The following is a 20,025-nucleotide window of genomic DNA, read 5'->3' on the forward strand; positions in this document are numbered from 1 at the left end:
CTGTACTGCTGAACTGAATGAATAAGCATTTTCAGAACTCTAATGAAAAACTGATGAACTCATAAAAGTGCTAACAAAAGATGAAAAAAAAAATGAATTACATGGGACTGAGTGAACTGATGAGGATGAGTATAATTTTTGTGACTTTCTGTCTGAATTAAAAAAAAAAAAATCCCACAAGGACTCAGAGGCAAAGAATATACAAATCAATTTTCACTGCAAAGTAAAGGAGCTGTTACAGTGGAGGATTACTGGACTGAATGTCAATATTATGACATAGTATGAGTGTGTTTCATGTTTGGTAATTGCAATCATTGTTGCTTTTGTTGTGGTCATCCATGTACAATGTTTGGTGTCAGTCTATTTATCTCTTGTAAAAATAAAATACAGTGTGTGTGTGTGAAAAAAAAAAAAAAAGTGCCTGGAGGACCACTGGAAGCTTGTGTGTGGTGTCCTCTGGCCTTCACCCCATGAGCCCTTTCCCTCTGCTGACTGTGCTTTGTATCCTTTTGCTGTAATAAATCACAACTGTGAGCACATCTATATGCTGAGTCCTGGGAGTCTTCCTAGAGAATCAGTGACCCTCGGCGTGGTCTGGGAGCACCAGACACATTTTAAGCAGGGACAAAACTCTACACAACTCAAGAGGCCAAGTGAAAACCTTATGTTTACAATGCTCATCTCAAGTCATGAAGAAAAGGTTGGATTCTATTCAATAAAACTGCCCAACAAAGTGATGGAACGTGTAAAGAAAGCATCCTAGAAAAATCACTAACAGAAATAAATGGGATTCAGCACTTTATTAAGTGGGGAAGGTGGGCTGCTGCTTTCTGTCTGACTTAGGACCCCCTAAATAGGACAGGTGTTTGGATGATGGGTGACAATGCTGATCAATACTCACATCTGATGCTTACTCATCCTGTGAGGTCAGCATTACTATCCCCATCTAAAGTGCAAGAATCTAAGAGTCCAGAGAAGGAAAGCAACTTGCCAGAGGTCACACAGCTTGGACCTCTGCATACACCGCCGACTGGAATCTCTCTGCTTCTCCCTCCCGCCAATTCCTACTTGCTCTTCAGACGCTTTCATGTCACTTTCTCATCAAAGTCTGAGTCGAACCTCCTGGTAAGGTTAAGTACTGCTGTGCAATTCTCATCACGGCCTGCATTTTCCCTCTGTGGCCCTATCACATGTATAATTAAAGAAATACTGAGTGTGTGTCTCTCCCCAGCCAGAGAAGCTCCACTAAGGCAGAGACTATGGTTATTCTCCAATGCATCCCCAGCAACTGGAATACAGTAGGTCTCAATAATTACTGGTGAAAATTGAAGACAGGGGGAAAACACTTGGTAGCTACTTAAGAGTTGTATTAGGTCTCGCTGCTGTGAACAAAGAGTGGGGCCTGGAGGGGTTCTTGGAGTTGAAACCATGGGAGGGGTAAAAACTGCAGGCCCAGAGACAGTGGCTGTAACATGCTTACAAGGCCAAAATGGTCTCCATGGAGACCCAGTCAACCTTCTGGTATTAGGATGGGTGACCCATGGGGTCTAAAAGACGGCAGAAGAGTGGGGACCACAGGGGACTGAGACTTCAAGTTCAGAGGGTAAAGAAATGAGGAGAAATCACCAGGGGAAGACAGTCAAGTTAAAAACACCCATCATCTCATAACTCCTTGAAAGGATTCTGAAAGAGCAGATGAAACGTCGTGATGTCCTGAAATTAACCGAACACCTCTCAGCCCCTGAATTCAGGACGACCAGAGCGGGAACAGACAACCTGGCTCTAATCTAGGTTTCGCCACTGCTCATGTTCATCTCTGCCTGACACACAGGGAGGTCACCTTAAGCTGTCACCTAGGCTCCTTCCGGCTCTCATAGTTCCAAGTGGAAAAGTCTTTCAAAGGCATCTAAGGCAGGTGAGTCGGAAAGTTTGGATGAAGTGCCTCAGACTTGGCCCTTGGGGGTTCATATTTAACTGTGCCTGGTCCGGAGGAGGCTGGAATGGCACACAAGATAGCAGGGGTTACCAGCAAGGACTCTGGACTAAGACAGACCTAATGTGAATCCTGGTTTTGCTACTTCCTAGCTGTGTGATATTGAGCAAGTTGCTTCACCTCTCTGAGCCTCCGTTCCCTTCTCCGTGAGACAGGTGTAAGTAACAGGACCTACCTTGTAGAGAGAATGATAAGATCACGTTTGCCAGGCACGTGGCCCAGGGTCAGGCGTGTGGCAGGCGGGCAGTGGATGTTAGGACCGGCATCGTCAGTACTGGTGCTGTTAGGGGGGCCTCTCTCCTACTTACCTCCAAGGATGCCATGCAGACGACTTTGTTAGTATGATAGAAGAAAGTGGGCAGGACGTCAAATATGGTCGTTTCTGAGAGTATTAATTTCTACAGGAAATGGAAAGGGGAAAAAGAAGGAAAAGGGAATGTTAACAAGTTCTAACCAGCAGTCAGGTAAGCAGGAGGGATGGGGGCAGGGAAGGAGGCTGGTCGTGTTGTTATCACGAAACGTTGCCCATTTCCCAGGCCCACGAGATCCGAACATGGAGGCAGCTCTGGGGTGACTGCTCCCAAGGCCCCCAGCTCCAGATGTGGAGGGGGTGCCTGGAAGCCTGTGAATGAGGCAGGTTTAGGGGGTGGGGGAGCCCTGGGAAGATGAAGCCATGACCCAACCATGTGAGTGCTCCCAGCTTCCTATAAGTTCCATCACACATGAATTTTTAACATCACACCTCCTGGGAGAGCCTTGCTGCCTGAGGCTCTGTCCATCCTGCAGGACTCAACGTCTCCCAGAGCCTCCCCTGGGCAGCCCTGGCCACACTGGACTAAACCACTGGAGTTGGCAACTGTGCCCTGCACCCGAGTGCCAGCCCATCGAGGGAAGGGAGAGCCCACTTGCCCACCCCCAGGCCCCACCTGGGTCACGGCGTGTGCTCTGTGCCAAGTGGATGGATGGAGATGGTCTCACCTTGAGGTTTTCCGGGCAAAACTGGTGGCCATACATGTCAATGGCAGACAGGAAAATGGACTCCACCTGGTTGTGCCTCAGCTCATAGGAGGGGAGGTGGGAGGCAATCAGGACCTGCAGGGGGAGGGGACAGAGGGGCTGGGGTGAGCCATCCTCATGGGGAGGAGCCAAGGGGCGGGTCCTGCAGCAGAGGGGACACGCACGGTGGGGGCCGCGAGTGGGGAAGGACGGCACCCTATGACCTCATGCACAGTGGGGACCACGGCTGGCGACCCTACCTGCCTGGCTCTGAGGGCCACCTTGCAGTGCTTGCTTTTGCTCAGCTGAGTGAGCTCGCTGAGGATGGAGGTCAGCTCATCTGACAGGGAAGGGTCTGGGCCACAGAGCTCGTCCTTTGGGGGAGAGAAACAAAATCCAAATGGCTCTCTGTTCTACCAGAAGGAAACAGGCCAGCACTCACCCTTGGCCAGGGGGGTGGGGGTGTGGCTGCCCCCGCAAACCTGCACAGCGTGATACACATACCCTTAGCCACTCTCCACCAAGTACCTCCCTATCCATTCACTCTCCCATTCATCCACCCCAAAACATGCCCTAAATTCCTGGCATGAAGAAAAAAACATAGTCTCTGCCTGCATCACTATTCATGGCCAGCACTTATCAGGTACTTACTATGGCCAGGCAAGCAGCTAGACGCTTTCCACTCATCTCCTCAAATGCCCCCAACCCACTGACAAGTTACTATATGATTCCCATTTTACAGATGAGGAAACTGAGGCTCGGAGAGGCAACGTGCCTTGCCCCAAAGCTACCAAGCACATGCAAGGCAGAGCCAGATTTGAACCCAGGGCTCTCCTGTCCCTATGGCCTCTCCCTCTTTCCTCTAAACATTGTTGCCTGACTTATGGAGCTCAGTTTCAGAGAAGAGGGATGAGGGGAAATAGAGGCAGGTATGAACAAAGAGTAAGGGCCACATGGGAGGCTTTGGTGAGGGTGTGTAAGCTACCCTCCAGGAGCCCTGGTGTGAGGGGAGCATCTAGGGCCTGGAGAGGTCAAGGGAGGCTTCCTGCAAGAGAGAAGATCTAGAGGTGGAACTTGCAGAAGAGGGAGGGATGAGGGTTCCTATGTGCATCCCTCCTCTCTGCTTCTGAACAAGGGACCTTTCTGCTGGAGACCAGGGCCGCATGCGACTGGTCTCTGCAACTCCTCTTACGCCCTACATGCAAGAAGGGCTTGGTAACGGCTCAGAGCTTATACTCCCTCAATACCCACAAAGACAGAACAATGAATGCTGGGAATCTGAATGCCTGGGCATTACACCCCCCTTCCTTGCACCAGGCCGTTCTCCAAGTGGCCACCAGATGGTGGGGCCAGGGGTCATTCTTTTCCGCATCTGCTTCTGCATTTTCCTAATTAGAATGAGCCCACACTGTTTTCACAATCAGAAAAAAAATTTTTTTAACATATTAATATTTCACACTTGTATACAAACACATAGCATGTCAGTGGTGAAGAAATCTCGTGGGAAATTATTCTAAACTTTCTCTCCCTCCCAAATTCTGATTTGCTTTATCAAGTGGCGGTGGCATTAGTCTCCATCATTCCACCAGCCTGTGGCTCCAAGGATAGCACAGAACACAGGCGCTGTCCAACAACCAGGCTAGTGGTTTTCTAAGAGAGGAAAGACTCAGCAGTTCCCTGTGGCCTAGGGGTTAGGATTCTGGGCTTTCACTGCCGTGGCCTGGGTTCAATCCCTGGTTGGGAAAGATCCTGCAAGCCGTGTGGCATGGCCAAAGATAGAAATAAAAAATAAATAAGAGAAGAAAGACTCAAGACAAGTTCTATATGAAAAATTTTTAAATCTGGCCACCACACTCTACACACAAAAGTCTAAAATACTCTCTCTCTTTCTTGTTAACTTTTGTGAAGTGGTCCCATGGCGTATATTTTAGTTCACAGCATCATGTTTTGTTTTTTTTGTTTTGTCACTAGCAAAGTCCTATGACCACTGAATTGACATTCAGAAATGAGGTTCCCTGTAAAGACTCAAAAAAATTTCATTTCCAAGTAATCACTCAATTAACAAGTCTTTGCTCAAAATCTCCAAAGCATCAAATACCGTCAAATGCAAAGAACTCACCATTTTCTAGCAAATGGAAACAAGAGAGCCAGAAGAATAATGAATCTCACATATAACCCCCAAACCACACCTGCTACAACATTTTTAGCCTCCTTCACCAAGAAGCCCCTGGCAGTGCCCTAGTTCTCTGATCTGGGGGCCATTCCACCAGGCCATCCTCTTCCCCAGGCCATCCTCTGGTGAACATTATTTTTAAGAACTTCGGGCCCAAAAGAGAGTTATTATGTACACAAAGAAGAGCAAACAGCAGAATAACCCACAGACCCAAGCCCTGGCCTATGAACAAATGGTGAGTGGACTGTAATAAATTATAGGCATCCTTTGTTTTACAGATGCTCACACTTAAAAAGACTCCATCCAAAGGAGGTACTTTGAGAAAAGGGTTATATTATTTTAGCAATGAAACTGCCCCCCAAGACTACATATGTCCTCGGTCATAAGTTCCCAAGCCTGGCTGCATGTTGCAATCACTTGGGGAGCCTTCCTCCCAAATTTAAGTTTTTTTATTTTATTTTATTTATTTTTGGCTGCACTGGGTCTTCGTTGCTGCGCGCGGGCTTTCTCTAGTTGCAGTGAGTGGGGGCTACTCTTTGTTGCGGTGCGCGGGCTTCTCACTGCGGTGGCTTCTCTTGTCGTGGAGCACGGGCTCTAGGAGCACAGGCTTCAGTAGTTATGGCATGCGGGCTCAGTAGTCGTGGCTCGCAGGCTTCAGTAGTTGTGGCGCATGGGCTTAGTTGCTCCGTGGCATGTTGGGATCTTCCTGGACCAGGGAATGAACCTGTGTCCCCTGCATTGGCAGGAGGATTCTTAAACCCTGCGCCACCAGGGAAGTCCCCCAAATTTAATTTTGAAGAACTTCAAAACTACAGGAGATCAGTACATCGCAAATTATCCAGATTCAGCAATCGCTAAACTTTCACATCTGCTTTTCTAGTAAGCATACATGCATGTCTGTATCCACAAACACACTCTCTCACTCTTTTCTCTTTCTGTCTTTCAGTTGCAGACACCATGATCCTTCCTACTACTTCAGAATGTACCTCCTTGAGAAAAAAGATCTTTCCCCAGCTAACTGTAGAAGTGTTAAAACACCCCAAAAATTGAACACTAAACCAATATTATTATCTAATATACAGTCCCCGTTTAAACTTCCCATTGGAGAAGCTTTCAGAAAGTACTAATGCCTGGGCCCCACCCACAGAAACCCTGAGTTAATGGACCAAGGGTGGGGCCTGGGCATCTGTATTTTTTAAAAGCTCCCCCACCCCCACCCCAGGTGGTTCTCAAGTACAGCCAGGATTAAGAGAATCTCATGCTTCACTAGGAGATTTTTAAATGATTCTTTACAAAAATATCAATATTTATGAATCCATCTTGTTAGGGTGTTAACTGCCCTATAAGCCCAGGCCCAAATCTGGCCCACTGCCCAGTTTTGTAAATAAAGTTTTATTGGCACACAGCCACACTCATTTATTCACATATTGTCTATGGCCACTTTCACGCTACAGTGGCAGGGCTGAGTAGTTTCAACATAGGCTGCATGGCCAAAGCCTGAAATATTTACTCTCTGGCCCCTTACAGAAAAAAAATCTGCCGACCCCTTCCTGCTATAAGCCAAGCCCAAGTCTCTGCTACTATCTGCTGATCCTGCATTTTCCAAGTCACGTCAAGGAAAAAAATCTTTAGCTATAAAGGATTGCTAATTATTACCCGGTAGGAGGAGAAATAAGAACAAAAACATTCCATGCTTCACCAAGAAGGCAAAATGAAAGCCCTACCAGAAGACTCGGAATCCAATATCCCTTGACTAATCATAGCTCATGACTCTGGAGCCACGCTGTGGGTTCAAATCCCAGCTCTGCACTTATAAGCTGGGTACCCTTGGGAAAGTGATTTCACCTCTCTGTGCTCTGTCAAAGGAGGATGAGAACGGTACCGACCTCCTAGGGCTGCTGTGGGAATTAAACAAGTTAGTATTTGTAAAGCATGTCAGGAGTGCCTGGCACACAGTAGGTGCTTTGTGGGTTAGTCATGATCTTCCCCAGGGGTCAACAAATCCTACCTACTGCCTAGTTTTATAAGCAAAGTTTTACTGGGACACAGCCATGCCCATTTGCTTACATTGTGCCACAGCAGCATTGAGAGGTCAGGACAGAGACCATATGCTGGGCTAAATCTAATATATTTACTCTCTGGCCCTTTCCAGAAAAAGTCGGTGGAGCCCTGAGCTACCCCCACTCCGGGTAAAGGGCGACTTTTCTTGCTTACGATCAACATGATCACCAGCTGGTTCTTCTTGGCCACCTGCGCATGGGAGAAGATGCAGTCCAACACCTGGGACATGTCTGGTTTCAGCTGCTCCCTGAGGTTTATCACACACTTGTCGTAGTGGGCTGCAGGGAGACAAAAGGCCACGTGGGGTAAGGCTCGGGGCCCCTCCTGCCCCCGTGGGCTTGTCACCAATGCCTGCGGTGGCGACTCTTGCCTTGTTGGAAATGGTGCTCAACCAGTAAATATCTTCGCAGGAGATCCAACACCACCGCCTTCATGTAGCCCCGGGTCCCACTGCGGTATCTGGGGAGGAAGGGAAGGCCGCCTTAGTGATCAACTCCACTTCCTGGGGTGCCGGAGTTATCCACAGCCAGGACTTTTATGATTTGAAAAAGGAGAAAACACTAATAAAGAAACTGGAGGCTGCTCCCTCTAATCTTTAGGCCTGGGAGGGATGTGTGAGTTAGTTCATTTGTGCTAATAACTCCGCAGGCCAGAGAGAGCAATGACTTGACCAAGGTCACACATCCAACGAGAGGCCAAGCCTGAGCCTTTGGATGATGCCTGCCCGTCCCCAGAGAGAAGGAAAAACACTTACAGAGTTGGGATGCTGAAAGGGGTCAGCCTTGCATGCATGGTTGAAAAGCAAAAATTTTCAATTAACCACTCAATGTATACAGACAGATTGGAAAACAAAACGACTGGAAAACAAAACAAAACAAAACCTGAAGGACATTTACCAAAAGATCCCTGTGTAAATTTCACTTCCCTTTTAAAACCAAATGGTAACCTGGATGTTCCTTAAACCATTTCCTCTTCTAAACTATTTCAGAACACAGGGAATTGAGTTTTTAAGAGAATGTGATGCTGAGCTTTAGGGAAGCTGAAAGCAGCTTCACCCCAGCATCACCAAATGGCAACAAAAGAGCATAGGAACCTAAAGTACTCTTTTATTCAGATGTGATTTTAAAGACACACACGAACACAACGTAAGACAGAGCTTTGAGATTTATATTTAACACACAAAAAACCTGCTATGGAATTTGATTCGTTTATCATTTGTTCATTTCTTCTAGGCATTTCCATTGCTGAAGGATGGGTTAGCGTTAGCGGTCAAAGTGTTCCGGGGAAGGGATTCCCCTCCTAGCCCTCAGCTGTGACTCTCACTTTGTGGGGAATCCGAACTCAAATCTCCTTCCTCAGCTGCAATCCTATATTGTTAGTATGAGTCCCCATGAGCCAGGGAGCGCCCTGAAAAGGAGGGCATTTTCCTATAGTCCTATACCCTCTGTACCTCTGATAGTTTCTGGCACATGGAGAATATGTGCTGAATTAATTCGCTGAAGTCTGAGAATGTTTGGATTCTGTCCTTACAGGCAAAGCTTTCTTGCTGGGTAGAGTTTTCATGCAAAAGGGCAGTTCTTTTTATCATCAGAATAGTTCTCCCTGCTCAAGAACTACTTAAGATAAAATACAAATTCTTCGCCAACTCCTCCTTTGCAAGGATCCCCCAAAACCGCAAGGATAATCTGTATAATCCTTTATAGCCTATAAAGCCATCTCATCCCACTGTCTCATAATCAAAGCTACCACAAGGACTCACTATGTGTCAGCACTTTATAAAAATCAATCTGCTCAAAGCTCAAAATGACTTATGGTGTGTGAAGTGTTTTTATCCCCATTTTACAGACTGGCAAACTGAGATTCACGGAAGTAAAGGGTGTTGCTTTGTTCTGCTGTTAGGAAGGGCTGTGCTGGGGCTGTAACTGGGGTATCAGACCCCAGGCACTGTCTCTCAATTTGAGCCTGCCCTTAAGATAGCACCACCCTGGGGCAATACATGGATAACTGAGCGTGATAACCACACCCCAAGGAGGGCCCAGGACTCACTTCTGGACCAGCTGCACAATGCTCTGGGTGTTCATGAAGAAGACCTCCCGATCGGCCTTCCGCTGCAGGGTGGCTGCATGGCAGTCCAGGATGGTGGCTATCTGCATGGGAAAAGAGGACAGGTCTGGCCACTCAAACCACACAATCTGGTTGCCACGCAGAAGTCACCAGAAGGACCCACCACAGGCTCCCATTGAGATCCCATTCAAAAATTTAAAATTCCAGCCCCAAAGCCCTCTGGCCACCCAGAAACAGCTCTGCACACCCCACTCAACATGTGGCTTGAGGACTCAAGAGCTCAGAATGACAACAATCACATAAAGACACGCACCACTGTATCATCCCTCTCCACAAATACAAATGCTCTGGGGAAAGAGGAGAAAGGAATTTCCAACCCCAGGGAGCATGAGGGTATTGTGTATGGGGGTCCTATTTTTACAGTTAGATTTAATGCGATCGGCATATTGTTTGTGGCGACAAAAAAACATGTAATGAAAAACCTGCATCAATAACAAATTCCTAGAACGTTCCAACGTGTATTTTTCTCAACTGGGGTCCTTGAGAGCTTTGTTTTCATTATTTTTTAGTTGAGATAGAATTCATATACCATCATATTCCACCCCCCTTCTTTTAAAGTGTACAATTAATTCAGTGCTTTGTAGTATATTCACAGAGTTGTGCAACCATCACTGTTATCTAATTTCAGAGCATTTTCTTCTCCCCCAAAAGAAATCCTACAACCCTTAGCAGCTACTTGCCAACCCCCCTGCCCCCAGCCCCTGGCAACCACTAATCTACTTCCTCTTCTCCATGGATTTGCCAGTTCTGGATGTTTCATATAAATGGAATCAGGCAACACGCGGTCTTTAATGATTGGCTTCTTTCACTGAGAATCATGTTTTTTTTTTTTTTTTATAAATTTATTTATTTATTTATTTTAGCTGTGTTGGGTCTTCATTTCTGTGCGAGGGCTTTCTCTAGTTGCGGCAAGCGGGGGTCACTCTTCATCGCGGTGTGCGGGCCTCTCTTGTTGCGGAGCACAGGCTCCAGACACGCAGGCTCAGTAGTTGTGGCTCACGGGCCCAGTTGCTCCCCCGTATGTGGGATCTTCCCAGACCAGGGCTCGAACCCGTGTCCCCTGCATTGGCAGGCAGATTCTCAACCACTGCGCCACCAGGGAAGCCCTGAGAATCATGTTTTCAAGGTTCATCCCTGGGGTAGCATGAATCAGTATTTCATTCCTTTTTATGGCCGAATGATACTCCAACCTAGAGGTTGACCTCTGGGAATAAACTGACTTACACTGACCTCGAGCGCCCCAAATTGCTGACATGTGGGTGGGGTGATGGTGGGAGGCAGCCCTTATAACCAGGCAGAGAGAACGAAGGTAAAAAAGAGGTGCCTCTTCCAAATGCAGATTTCCTTTAAAATGCCTGATAAAAGCACCCCCAAAAAAGAACAAAACGAGGCCATTGTAGAATTATTAGAGATTTCTGATACTACCCGGGAATGGTTTCCATTCTTAAAAAATATTACATACACGTATAGCCCCAAGGTTATCACCTTACACAAAGCAGAGGGGGAGAATCAGTGCTACACACTGGCAAGAAGAACTCACAATATCCTCTACTGTGTCTGCCAGCGTATATTTGGAAAAAGCTCACTCTGTTTGCACCAACTACTTACTCCTGTTCCGAAGCCAAGTTATACAGAGTGAGGCCTAATAACTGTTTATGTTCCTCTAAACAACTGTTGCTTTGGGGGAAATGCTGCGATTCTGCAGAGAAGGCGTGAAAGAAAACTCTCAGTCCCCAGCATCTCGGCTGTAAGTGGGTCTCGTGAGGCCCGATTTGATCAGAGACCGGACGTCCGCACTGATGGGGAGACGAGTTCCCAGCGGGGCTGGAGTGGGGGTGGGGGGCACCCACCTGCTGGCTGGGGAACTGGCACAGCACCGAGGTGATGTTGCTGGCGTACTGGGCCATCACCCTGCGGACAGCCTTCTCCACGGGGGCGGGGATGCGGCCCGACACGCTGGTCATGATCTCCTGCAGATCCAGCAGTGGCAGCGTTGGGTGCCGGAGGGTCATCAGGAGCTTCTGCACCCATTCCTTCAGCTGCAGCGGGGAGCACAGAGTCGGCCCAAGGCTGTGCTGGGGGCATGAGCACGGGCACCCACCACGGGGCGGCTGACACACTCAGCCCATCCAGGCCCCGTGCACTTGAGTGGCCAAAGATCTAGACCCAGTGGCCTGTGGAACAGTCCAGAGTAGAATGGCCCCCTGACCACAGGGGGAATGAACACCCAGTTTCCCGACCCAGGAAGGCCCCACTCCCCTCTCCATGCATCCAAACAGCCAGCCTGGTGTGGGGACAGAACACCAGGCCCTGGGAAAAGCGAACATTTGTGGGACACTGGCTCTGTGCCAGACACTGTTCTAGGACCTGGATTTGCATGTTCTCATTTGATCCTCAGAGACAACCCTACGAAGTAGGAATAATCATTACTCGCATTTTCCAGTTGAGGAAACTGAAACACAGAGAGGTTAGTTAAGTTACCCAAAGTCACCCAGCTAATAGGAAGCAAAGCCAGAATGCAAACTCAGGCAGACTCAGAGACTCTTAACAGCTGCATTGCACTGCTTCCGGCTCACCCGGAAGCAGAACTGTCGATGGTCTCTGAATGGGGAGGATAATGGCGCCAACCCCATAACGTGGTTGTAAGGTTTAAAAATGAAACCATGCACACACAGGCAAGTGCAAAGACTAAAAAAAAATGTTGTAATTCTAGCAATTAGGCAGCATAATCTAGGGGCTAAGTGCATGGACTCTGAAGCTAGAGGGTCAGGGTTCAAGTCCCCTCTTTGCCTCTTCATGGGTGAAACCAGGCATATTTTGTAGCCTCTCTGTGCCTCAGTTTCCTCACCTGTAAAATGGAAATAATAACAGTTCTTACCTCCTAGGTTGTTGGGACGGTGAAATGACTTAATAAGGTTTAAGTACTTAGAGTAGTAGACGGCACATAGCATGTACAGGACAAGCGCTGAGTTATCACCATGACCACCGTCACCGTGATTGGCTTTTCTGGGATGGAATGTGATGTAGCACAGTTTTATAGTTACTGACGTTGAGTTTAGCAGCATGGGTCTTTCATGGAGGTCTGCAAATTTGAGGACTTGTTTCTCTACAGACAATGGGACCCTGGGATGATGAACAGAGTTGTATTTCTGGACAAAGTCCCTTCCTTGCTGTCTCTTTAAGAGGGTGACCCACATCGACTCCTTTCTTAACTTACTATGTGAACATTCTCAGTGTTGAGCTGAACCCAACCCCAAAAAGCAATGTCACCTTTACAACAGTTTATAATCAGGCAGAAGCATACACTGATGTTTACAGTGAAACTGAGGAATTTCCTGAGAATGGGTCCTTGATAGAAACAACAGAAGATGAATCATTTTCTCATTTCTTACCTCAATAAAGATCTCTGGGATCTTCTGGCTCTTCATACAGACCTATGCATGTGTGTGTGATACACACCTACCCTGCACACGTGACCCACCTTGATGCTAAAAATAGGCTCTGGCAGACAGTAGCCCTTCATGATGTTTGTCAGATTTTCCAGGACACTGTGAAAAACCTGGTGCAGTTTCTCTCCGAGGATGGGCAGCGTTGGTTGGGAGGGGAGCTCTCCCGTGAATGGCTCAGCCTGATGAGACACAACAGGAGTCAGAGGTCAAGGCCACTGTGGCCTCTGAATGAGACATACAAGCCAAGGGCCGAGGCAGAGCTACCAACACACAATATACACAATACACATAATGTAGTTATCATGAAGCCTGTTGGGGAGGGGGGAACAGAAGAAAACAATGTATTGGAAAGTTAAAATTGCTACATTCACACCCCTGTGTGAGGTTTCCAAATCTTCCCCTTTACAAATGTCAGAGTCAGTTATGTACCCCAAATAATTTTGGAGGGCGTTAGATGTGATAAAAAAAAAAAAAGTTCACATGTTGAGATCTGGGGAAGTCATTCTGGCTTCTACATGAGTTAACTTGAATTTCATGCTAACTAGAGCAGCCAGTTTGTAGCCAATCAAACATACATTGTACATCTGCTTTAATTATTAAAGAAAAGGGCGCACTGACCAGAAGTAAAGAATGTCCATGTTAAAAATAAAGATGAAATGCCTCCCTTCCTCGGATGCCAATGCTGGTTCTCCTTTGATGATAAGATTCCCTTCCCAGCTGTCAAGGCCATATGGACTCGCCGTGTACGTGCTGATCTGTTCTGTGTGTGTGTGTGTGTGTGTGTGTGTGTGTGTGTGTGTGTGTGTGTGTGTGTGTGTGTGTGTGTGTGTGTATGTTTTGAAGCCTTGAAGGAATGTATCCCTGACTTGTTTCATGTTCTTTGTTCTGACAAGACATAAAACTGTGCTGAAAAAAATGCTCCTTGGGAGCAGTTCCTCAGAGTTATCTGAAAGGTTGTCTTTCGGGCTATGCTCCTCAGTTTGGTTCAAATAAAACTCTTTTCTATTCCTATTAAAGACTGTTTATTATTTTTGTCAACAGATGTTTTTGTTTTGCTTTGCTTTCTAACCAAGATCATCTTCCTGTTTTTTTCTATTTATTTCAGTCTCACTCGAACCCTAAAGATGAATGCCTAGCAGGGTGAAAATTTAGGAAACTCTCATGCAAGTGTACGTGCTTTTTGTAAATCATAAACATTTAGCCTTAAACGATCCCCAGATAAAAAGCTCCCCACAGGGGCAACACTGACTTAATGTATCCATTCGTCTGTTAATTTATTCTACAAATATCCACTCAACACCAACTGTGTGAGGCACTGGGACCCAGGAGCTGGGGCCATGCTATTCTGCTGGCCCAGAACCCTCAGCTTCCCGGCCCTCGACTCCGCTCCCTACCCCGCAGGCTCCTCTCACCCTTGAAGATTAACCAGAGGGTTTCCTTTCTCCACAATCTGCTGCTGGCTTCTCCACCTGGGCTCTCACAGCCAGCGGCCAAGGGCAGTCCCTCTGACTGCACTCACCGAGCTGAATTACAAAGGCTTATCTGCCCGTCTTTCTCACGGGCATCTGTGAGCCTCCTGACCTGTGGCTGGGTGCTGTCTCAAGAACCTAGCCCGGGAAACGTTTGCTAAAAGGAATCACAACGCAGGCACAGACCTTCCTGGTGATCTAACAAAGCTCAGTCTATTTCTAGCTTTGGGAACCCTCTAAAAAGAATAATGAAAAGAAGAAGAAAACAAATGAAACTAATAGAATAGTATGAAGAAAAGAGTCGATTTGATTTTTTTAAAAAATGCTTTCCTAGCTTTTCTTTTTTCCTGGGCATATACACTAATTATTAGAGAAAACAAAATTACATGCATAAACGGCGAGCCACCTCCCCGCAGGCCTGGCTTACTCTAGGAGGGTAAGTCATGTCATGTCACGGAGACACGACAGCTCTATATAACGCACTGGGGGGATGACGTCTGCGTCAAAGTTCACAGAAGGAACCCTTCCCCTGTGGGCGTCTGGGAGAAGGTTCTTCCAGGCAGAGGGAGCTGGCCCCAGGGGGATGGGTCTGGAGCATTCGATTAAGGGAGGGGTAGTGGGAGAAAAGATGAAGCCAGGGAAGAAAGCGGGGCACAGCTCATGGGGGGTCTTGGAGATCATCGGAAACACATGGCTTTTATTCTAAGTGGGATGGGAAGCTGCTGAGAAGGATGTGGGCACAGGCAGGCACACTCCTACGCCCGTCGTGCTGGCTGCTGGGGGCGGGTGGTGGCAGGAGAGCCGGGGCCACAAGCCTGTCTGGCTCACAGGGTAGCTGTGCCGGGTGCCACATACCGGGTGCACTTTAGAAGGGTCGTCGAGCTCCAGCCTGGCCACCACACAGCCTGCTTCCAACACAGCCCCTGGGCGCTTGACATACTTCACCCGGCCACTTTCCTGCACATTCAGGGTCGTGATCATCTTCATCACCTGTTTTGCAGAAAGAAGAAATTAGATGGAGCCCACTAGGACTGGTCTGTGTCACCCCAAACTAGTAACTCTGGAGCACGGACCGTGTCATTTACATTGAATGACTCCGTGGGCAGAGTTCAAGCGGAGGGTAGAGAAGGAATCAGCATTTACACAATCTGTTGTGTACCAGGCACAGCGCCGGGCATAAATTTTTTCCATCTGCAAAGCCAGCCAGGGAGGCAGGTGTTCGTTGTGCCCATTTTACAGACATGGAAACTGATCTGTATTTCCAAAGGAAGGCCTCTCTCTTAGAAATACAGATGAATCATATGATGTAGGGTGACTGACACACACATTCCTAAAATGCAGTGTATTTTGTGACCAGCTCCATTTTTTAAAGGCAGTGAGAAAACCCTCTGGGGAATGAAGAACATGACTGCAGTACAGTCATCAGCCCCCTGAACTGGTCTGAGAGTCTGGCCGTGTGGACGTGATGAGTTTTGTTATCATGTGTGGGCTGCAGACTGACAGGACTGTCCCACCCTTTGCTCAGAAGTTCACAGCTTGGGCACCCAAGTCAGCCAGGCCTGGGATGGAACCCCTGCTTCCACCCATCACTCTGTGATCTCCAGCACATGCCTTCCCCTCTCTGAGCCTCAGTTTCCCCAACGGTAAAATGGGAGGAAATGACAGTCTTGCCTCACAGGGCGCTGATAAGGATGAAGCAGGATGGCACATAGTAGGAGGCCGACAAGCATCAGCTACTACCGTTGTTATATTTTCATTACAAAAATCACTATTTTCCTGGGCAGCAGAGAATGGAGGCAGGGTTTGAATCCTGGCTTGGTGTGACCTTGAGTGAGTTCCTTAGCCTGCCTGGGCCCCGTGTCTTCATGTACAAAATGGGGGTCCCATTTGTGTCCAACTTATATGATTGCTGGGAAGATTAAAGAAGGTAATTAAAGACAGATAAAATGCTTAGAATAGTGCTTGCCACGTGGGAAGTGCTTTGCTTCTGTTGGCTTACCACTTTTTAATTGTCCGCATCATGATCATTCATCCGTCCTTACTCACTCCTGGGGGGGTATACATTTTTGAGATTTTTTTTTCCCTTTGGACATTGCAGGGAGTTGGGGCTGAACCCCACACACATGGCTCTCTTAGGAATCTGCAGATGACAGCCCAGGTGAGAGGGGAGGTCTGTTGGCTTAGGTGAAGCGGCGTTGGCAGATGGCCCTCCCTGGGGGAGGGGGGGTAAGGGAGACCTGGCTCCGCCCTCCCCCCTCCCAGGGGGCCAGCTCTGCGGTCACCTCTATCTCAGCATAGCTGCCCCCAGCCTCGATGTGGCCCCCGTCCTCCACCATGTACTGTATCAGCTTCCCCGCCGAAGGGGCTCTCAGGACCGTGGGATCATTCTCCTTCTCAAACACACACGTCTTGTTGCCGATGGTGATTCGGTAACTGGAGAGAGAAGGAGCGGGGAGGTGGTAGGGAGACTGGGGAGGACCATCGACCCAGGTGCCCGCGTCAGGGTTTCGGCGGCACCTTCCCTTCCTAAAGGCAGCCGTGAGCATCACCCTGCGTGTGGTTTGAGGGACTTGCTCCATTTTCCCCAAATGGTAGCATTTGACAGTTACCGCAGAGACTTTGGGAGTGAGCTGGGTGGGACCCTTTACTGGCTGAAAACTAGTTCCTTTTCCTGACATAATTCCAACAGGCCCTGGCATACAGAAAGCAGTCAATCACTATTATTCAGTAAATACTGACCCACTGAAAGCCTTCACCTTAGAACTGGGAAGAGCATGCCGCATGGATGGAGCTTATAATCATCTTGAATATTCTTGGCAGATGGAACACGGGTTAAAAAGAGGTTAAAAACCACCGATCTGGGATGAACCTAGTCCACCTTCTTCCATCGAGGACTCGGAAGGGAACCTAACTGGAGCTTTTTCAGGCACGGGGCCTCTGGAACCCCACTCCTCCCCATCTTATTCTCTTGCTCGGGGGGGTCTTTGCTGCCTGTCCGTGGGGGTGGGCAGGTCTGTGATTCATCGTGTGAGCTCAGGGTGCTCAGACGCGCTGGAGCAGGACACGCGATGCGCCTGTGCAAAGTGCTTCCGGATCATCCCGTCCTCCACCCAGCCAGACACAGAGCAAGCTTTCCCGCCGCCACCTGCTTGTTCCACGTGTCTCTTCCCCGACAGACTCCATGAGTCATGACCACGGCTGTATCCTAACACCTAGCCCGGCATCTGGTGTAAGCAGATGCTCAATAAATAGCCCCTTCCCTAATCGGACGGCCTCGTCTTCTCCAAGCCTTGATCTGATGGGTGTGGACACTGCAGCTCAGACCCGGAGCCGCTGGCACTCAGCACACACCTCGCAGGCCGTGGAGCTGGGAGTCACGTCCCATTCGGCTCTGAATCCTCCCAACACTAGAAAAGGGCCTCCTGGGAGCCTCCCATATATGCCTGCCAGCTGCATGGAATTCCAGCCGAGAGATTAACCTCTCCAGGAGCCCCAGAATGTTCCAGAGAAGGTGCCTTAGCGAAGACCCTCAGACCCGCAGGGGAGAGCTGGCTCTGTGTGCCCTCCACGACCACACACCTGTCGACCTCCTCCTTCAGGTACGTGGTGTAGCTGCTGCCACTGTAGGACAGCAGCAGCCCCCCGTCGTTCAGCCGGTGGGCGTCGATCTCGATGTGACTGCCGTTCATGATGAGGACGAACGTGGTTGGAGACTGCCGGGCCACCTGTGGGGACAGTTCAATGTCCCCACCTGAAATGAGGATGCCTGCTTGGCCCTGTGCCCCCAGAGCACCGCCTGGCCCCCCCGACCACAAGCAAAGGCTAGTGTCCACGGCGGGAGTGCTGGGGTGGACACCTCACCTCTCGAGGGCCAGCCCTCACTCACCCCAAGGGAGCGGCGACGGGGAGGGAGCCCGGGGTCAGCGAGCCACACCTGCCCCGTGGGTGGGCTAGAGGCTGCCGGCCGCAGGTGTAGACCCAGGCCGGGCATCACTGTCCACTGTGTGCCCTGGAGGGCTGGGGGCTTTCTTCCGGTCCTGTCTCCAAGCAGGGCTGCCCTGGGAGCCAGGGAGATGGGGGCCTTGCTCTGGGTGAGGCAGACCTGGGGCCTCCATCAGTGGCCTGGACATGGACTAGGGCTCTGCCCGCTAGACCTGGCCCTGCCCAGGGGCACACAGTGGATCTGGGACGCTGGAAGGAGACATATACGGCCAGGCCCTGGCCTCGGCTCTGCATTTCAATCTGAAATACCAGCCCCACCTGGCCCTCAGTTCAAAGTATGTGCTCTCTCTCAGAAAACTAACACCCTAAAGAGCCCTCAACCTCTGAAATATATATATAGTGACAAAAGATGGCAAGAAATAGAGGAATATTTATTGCCACATTATTTATGGTAACGGGAAAACCTAGAATCAAACGAGCTCTCCAACAGTGGGTGCTGCCATGGAATGTTCTAGACCTGCACTGTCAAATATGGTAGCCCATAGCCAGACTTTCAAATGTAAGTTAATTAAAATTAAATGAAAGGTAAAATTCAGCTCCTCAGTTACACTCGCCACATTTCAAGTGCTCCATAGCCCCAGGTGGCCCATACTGGACAGAGCAGATTTAGAACATTTCCATACATGCGGAAAGTTCTATTGGACCGTGCTGCAGACTCTAAACTGATGTTAAGGAAAACTTGCTAATAACAGGGGGAAACTATAGGCCATGATAATATCAAAGCAGTAAAAACATTTGCACTATGATCTTAACTTTATAAAATCAATGCATAAGGAAAAAAATAACTGAAAAGAGGTCTGCTAAAACGTCTGAACCCGGGCCACAGCAGTGAAAGCGCAGAATCCTAACCACTAGACCACCAGGGAACTCCCCCATGGTGGACTGTTTTTCTGACGCTTCATGCTTGTTTGCTGTTTTGACATTTTCTACAACGAGCATGTGTCATATTTAAAATCAAGGTGAGGGGACCCAGGCCCCCAAAGGTAGCCAGGAAGCATCAGGGCCAAAAGGGAAGCGATTTTACACATGTTACGTGGATAACACACTCGTTTGGCTGAACGAAGCCTGAAAATCTCCAAAGTTGAAAGTTCAATGTGTGCTCAGCAATGTTAAAAATCAGGTAAGAGAAAATAAAAATTCTGTTGCCTTTTCCATGGAATGTGAGGCTGGGAAGTGCTGGGGAGGCCCTGGCTTCCCGGGGACACATCGCTCCCGAAGGTCACCCCGACTTGGACCCGGGGGGCTCATCCTGTGCTCGCACATCTCAAATATTCTTTGATACTCTGCTGAATTGGCCTGGGATGGCTCAGGACGGGTAACTAGATACTTCCAACAGAGGAAAGCAACCCTGACAAGCTCTAGGGATGCTGGTGATAGACCCAGAAGCAGTCGGAAATCCACACATTCATTCTCGGTGCAGAGACGCTGGACAAAGCCAGTCTCACAGCCCTGGGAAATGCACCCACACGCTCTGCTCTTGAGCAATGGTCCGGCTCACACTTTGTAAGGGGTTGAATTATGTCCCCCCCAAATTCATGTCCTCCCTGGAACCTCAGCTTGTGACCTTAATGGAAATAGGGTCTTTGCAGATGTAGTTAGTTAAGGAGGGGTTGTGCTGGATTAGGCTGAACCCTAAATCCAGTCTGACTGGTGTTCTTGTAAGAGAAGAGACCCAGAGAGACAGGCACAGAAGGATGAGGATGTGAAGACAGACAGACAGACACAGACACACTCAGAGAAGGTGGCCGTACAAAGCCA

At 48.7% G+C, this 20,025-nt stretch overlaps 1 protein-coding gene across 2 annotated transcripts in view; it reads right to left on the minus strand.

Moving 5' to 3' along the window:
- The window catches only part of LOC118906860 (uracil-DNA glycosylase), a 152,464-nt gene that overhangs the window by 44,695 nt on the left and 87,744 nt on the right, over positions 1–20,025 (minus strand). The window contains exons 20-31 of one of the 2 annotated variants that reach the window (XM_036874693.1): positions 17,845–17,990; positions 16,548–16,698; positions 15,121–15,255; positions 12,829–12,975; positions 11,198–11,386; positions 9,270–9,370; positions 7,978–8,004; positions 7,594–7,682; positions 7,377–7,501; positions 3,250–3,363; positions 2,972–3,085; positions 2,302–2,391 (exon numbers count right to left, since the gene is read on the minus strand). In XM_036874693.1, coding sequence (XP_036730588.1) covers positions 2,302–2,391; positions 2,972–3,085; positions 3,250–3,363; positions 7,377–7,501; positions 7,594–7,682; positions 7,978–8,004; positions 9,270–9,370; positions 11,198–11,386; positions 12,829–12,975; positions 15,121–15,255; positions 16,548–16,698; positions 17,845–17,990 — 1,428 coding nt within the window. The remainder of the gene's footprint in view (positions 1–2,301; positions 2,392–2,971; positions 3,086–3,249; positions 3,364–7,376; positions 7,502–7,593; positions 7,683–7,977; positions 8,005–9,269; positions 9,371–11,197; positions 11,387–12,828; positions 12,976–15,120; positions 15,256–16,547; positions 16,699–17,844; positions 17,991–20,025) is intronic. The other variant, XM_036874694.1, reaches the window with a different exon arrangement.

Source organism: Balaenoptera musculus, chromosome 14, assembly GCF_009873245.2.
Source record: "Balaenoptera musculus isolate JJ_BM4_2016_0621 chromosome 14, mBalMus1.pri.v3, whole genome shotgun sequence".
NCBI lineage: Eukaryota > Metazoa > Chordata > Mammalia > Artiodactyla > Balaenopteridae > Balaenoptera > Balaenoptera musculus.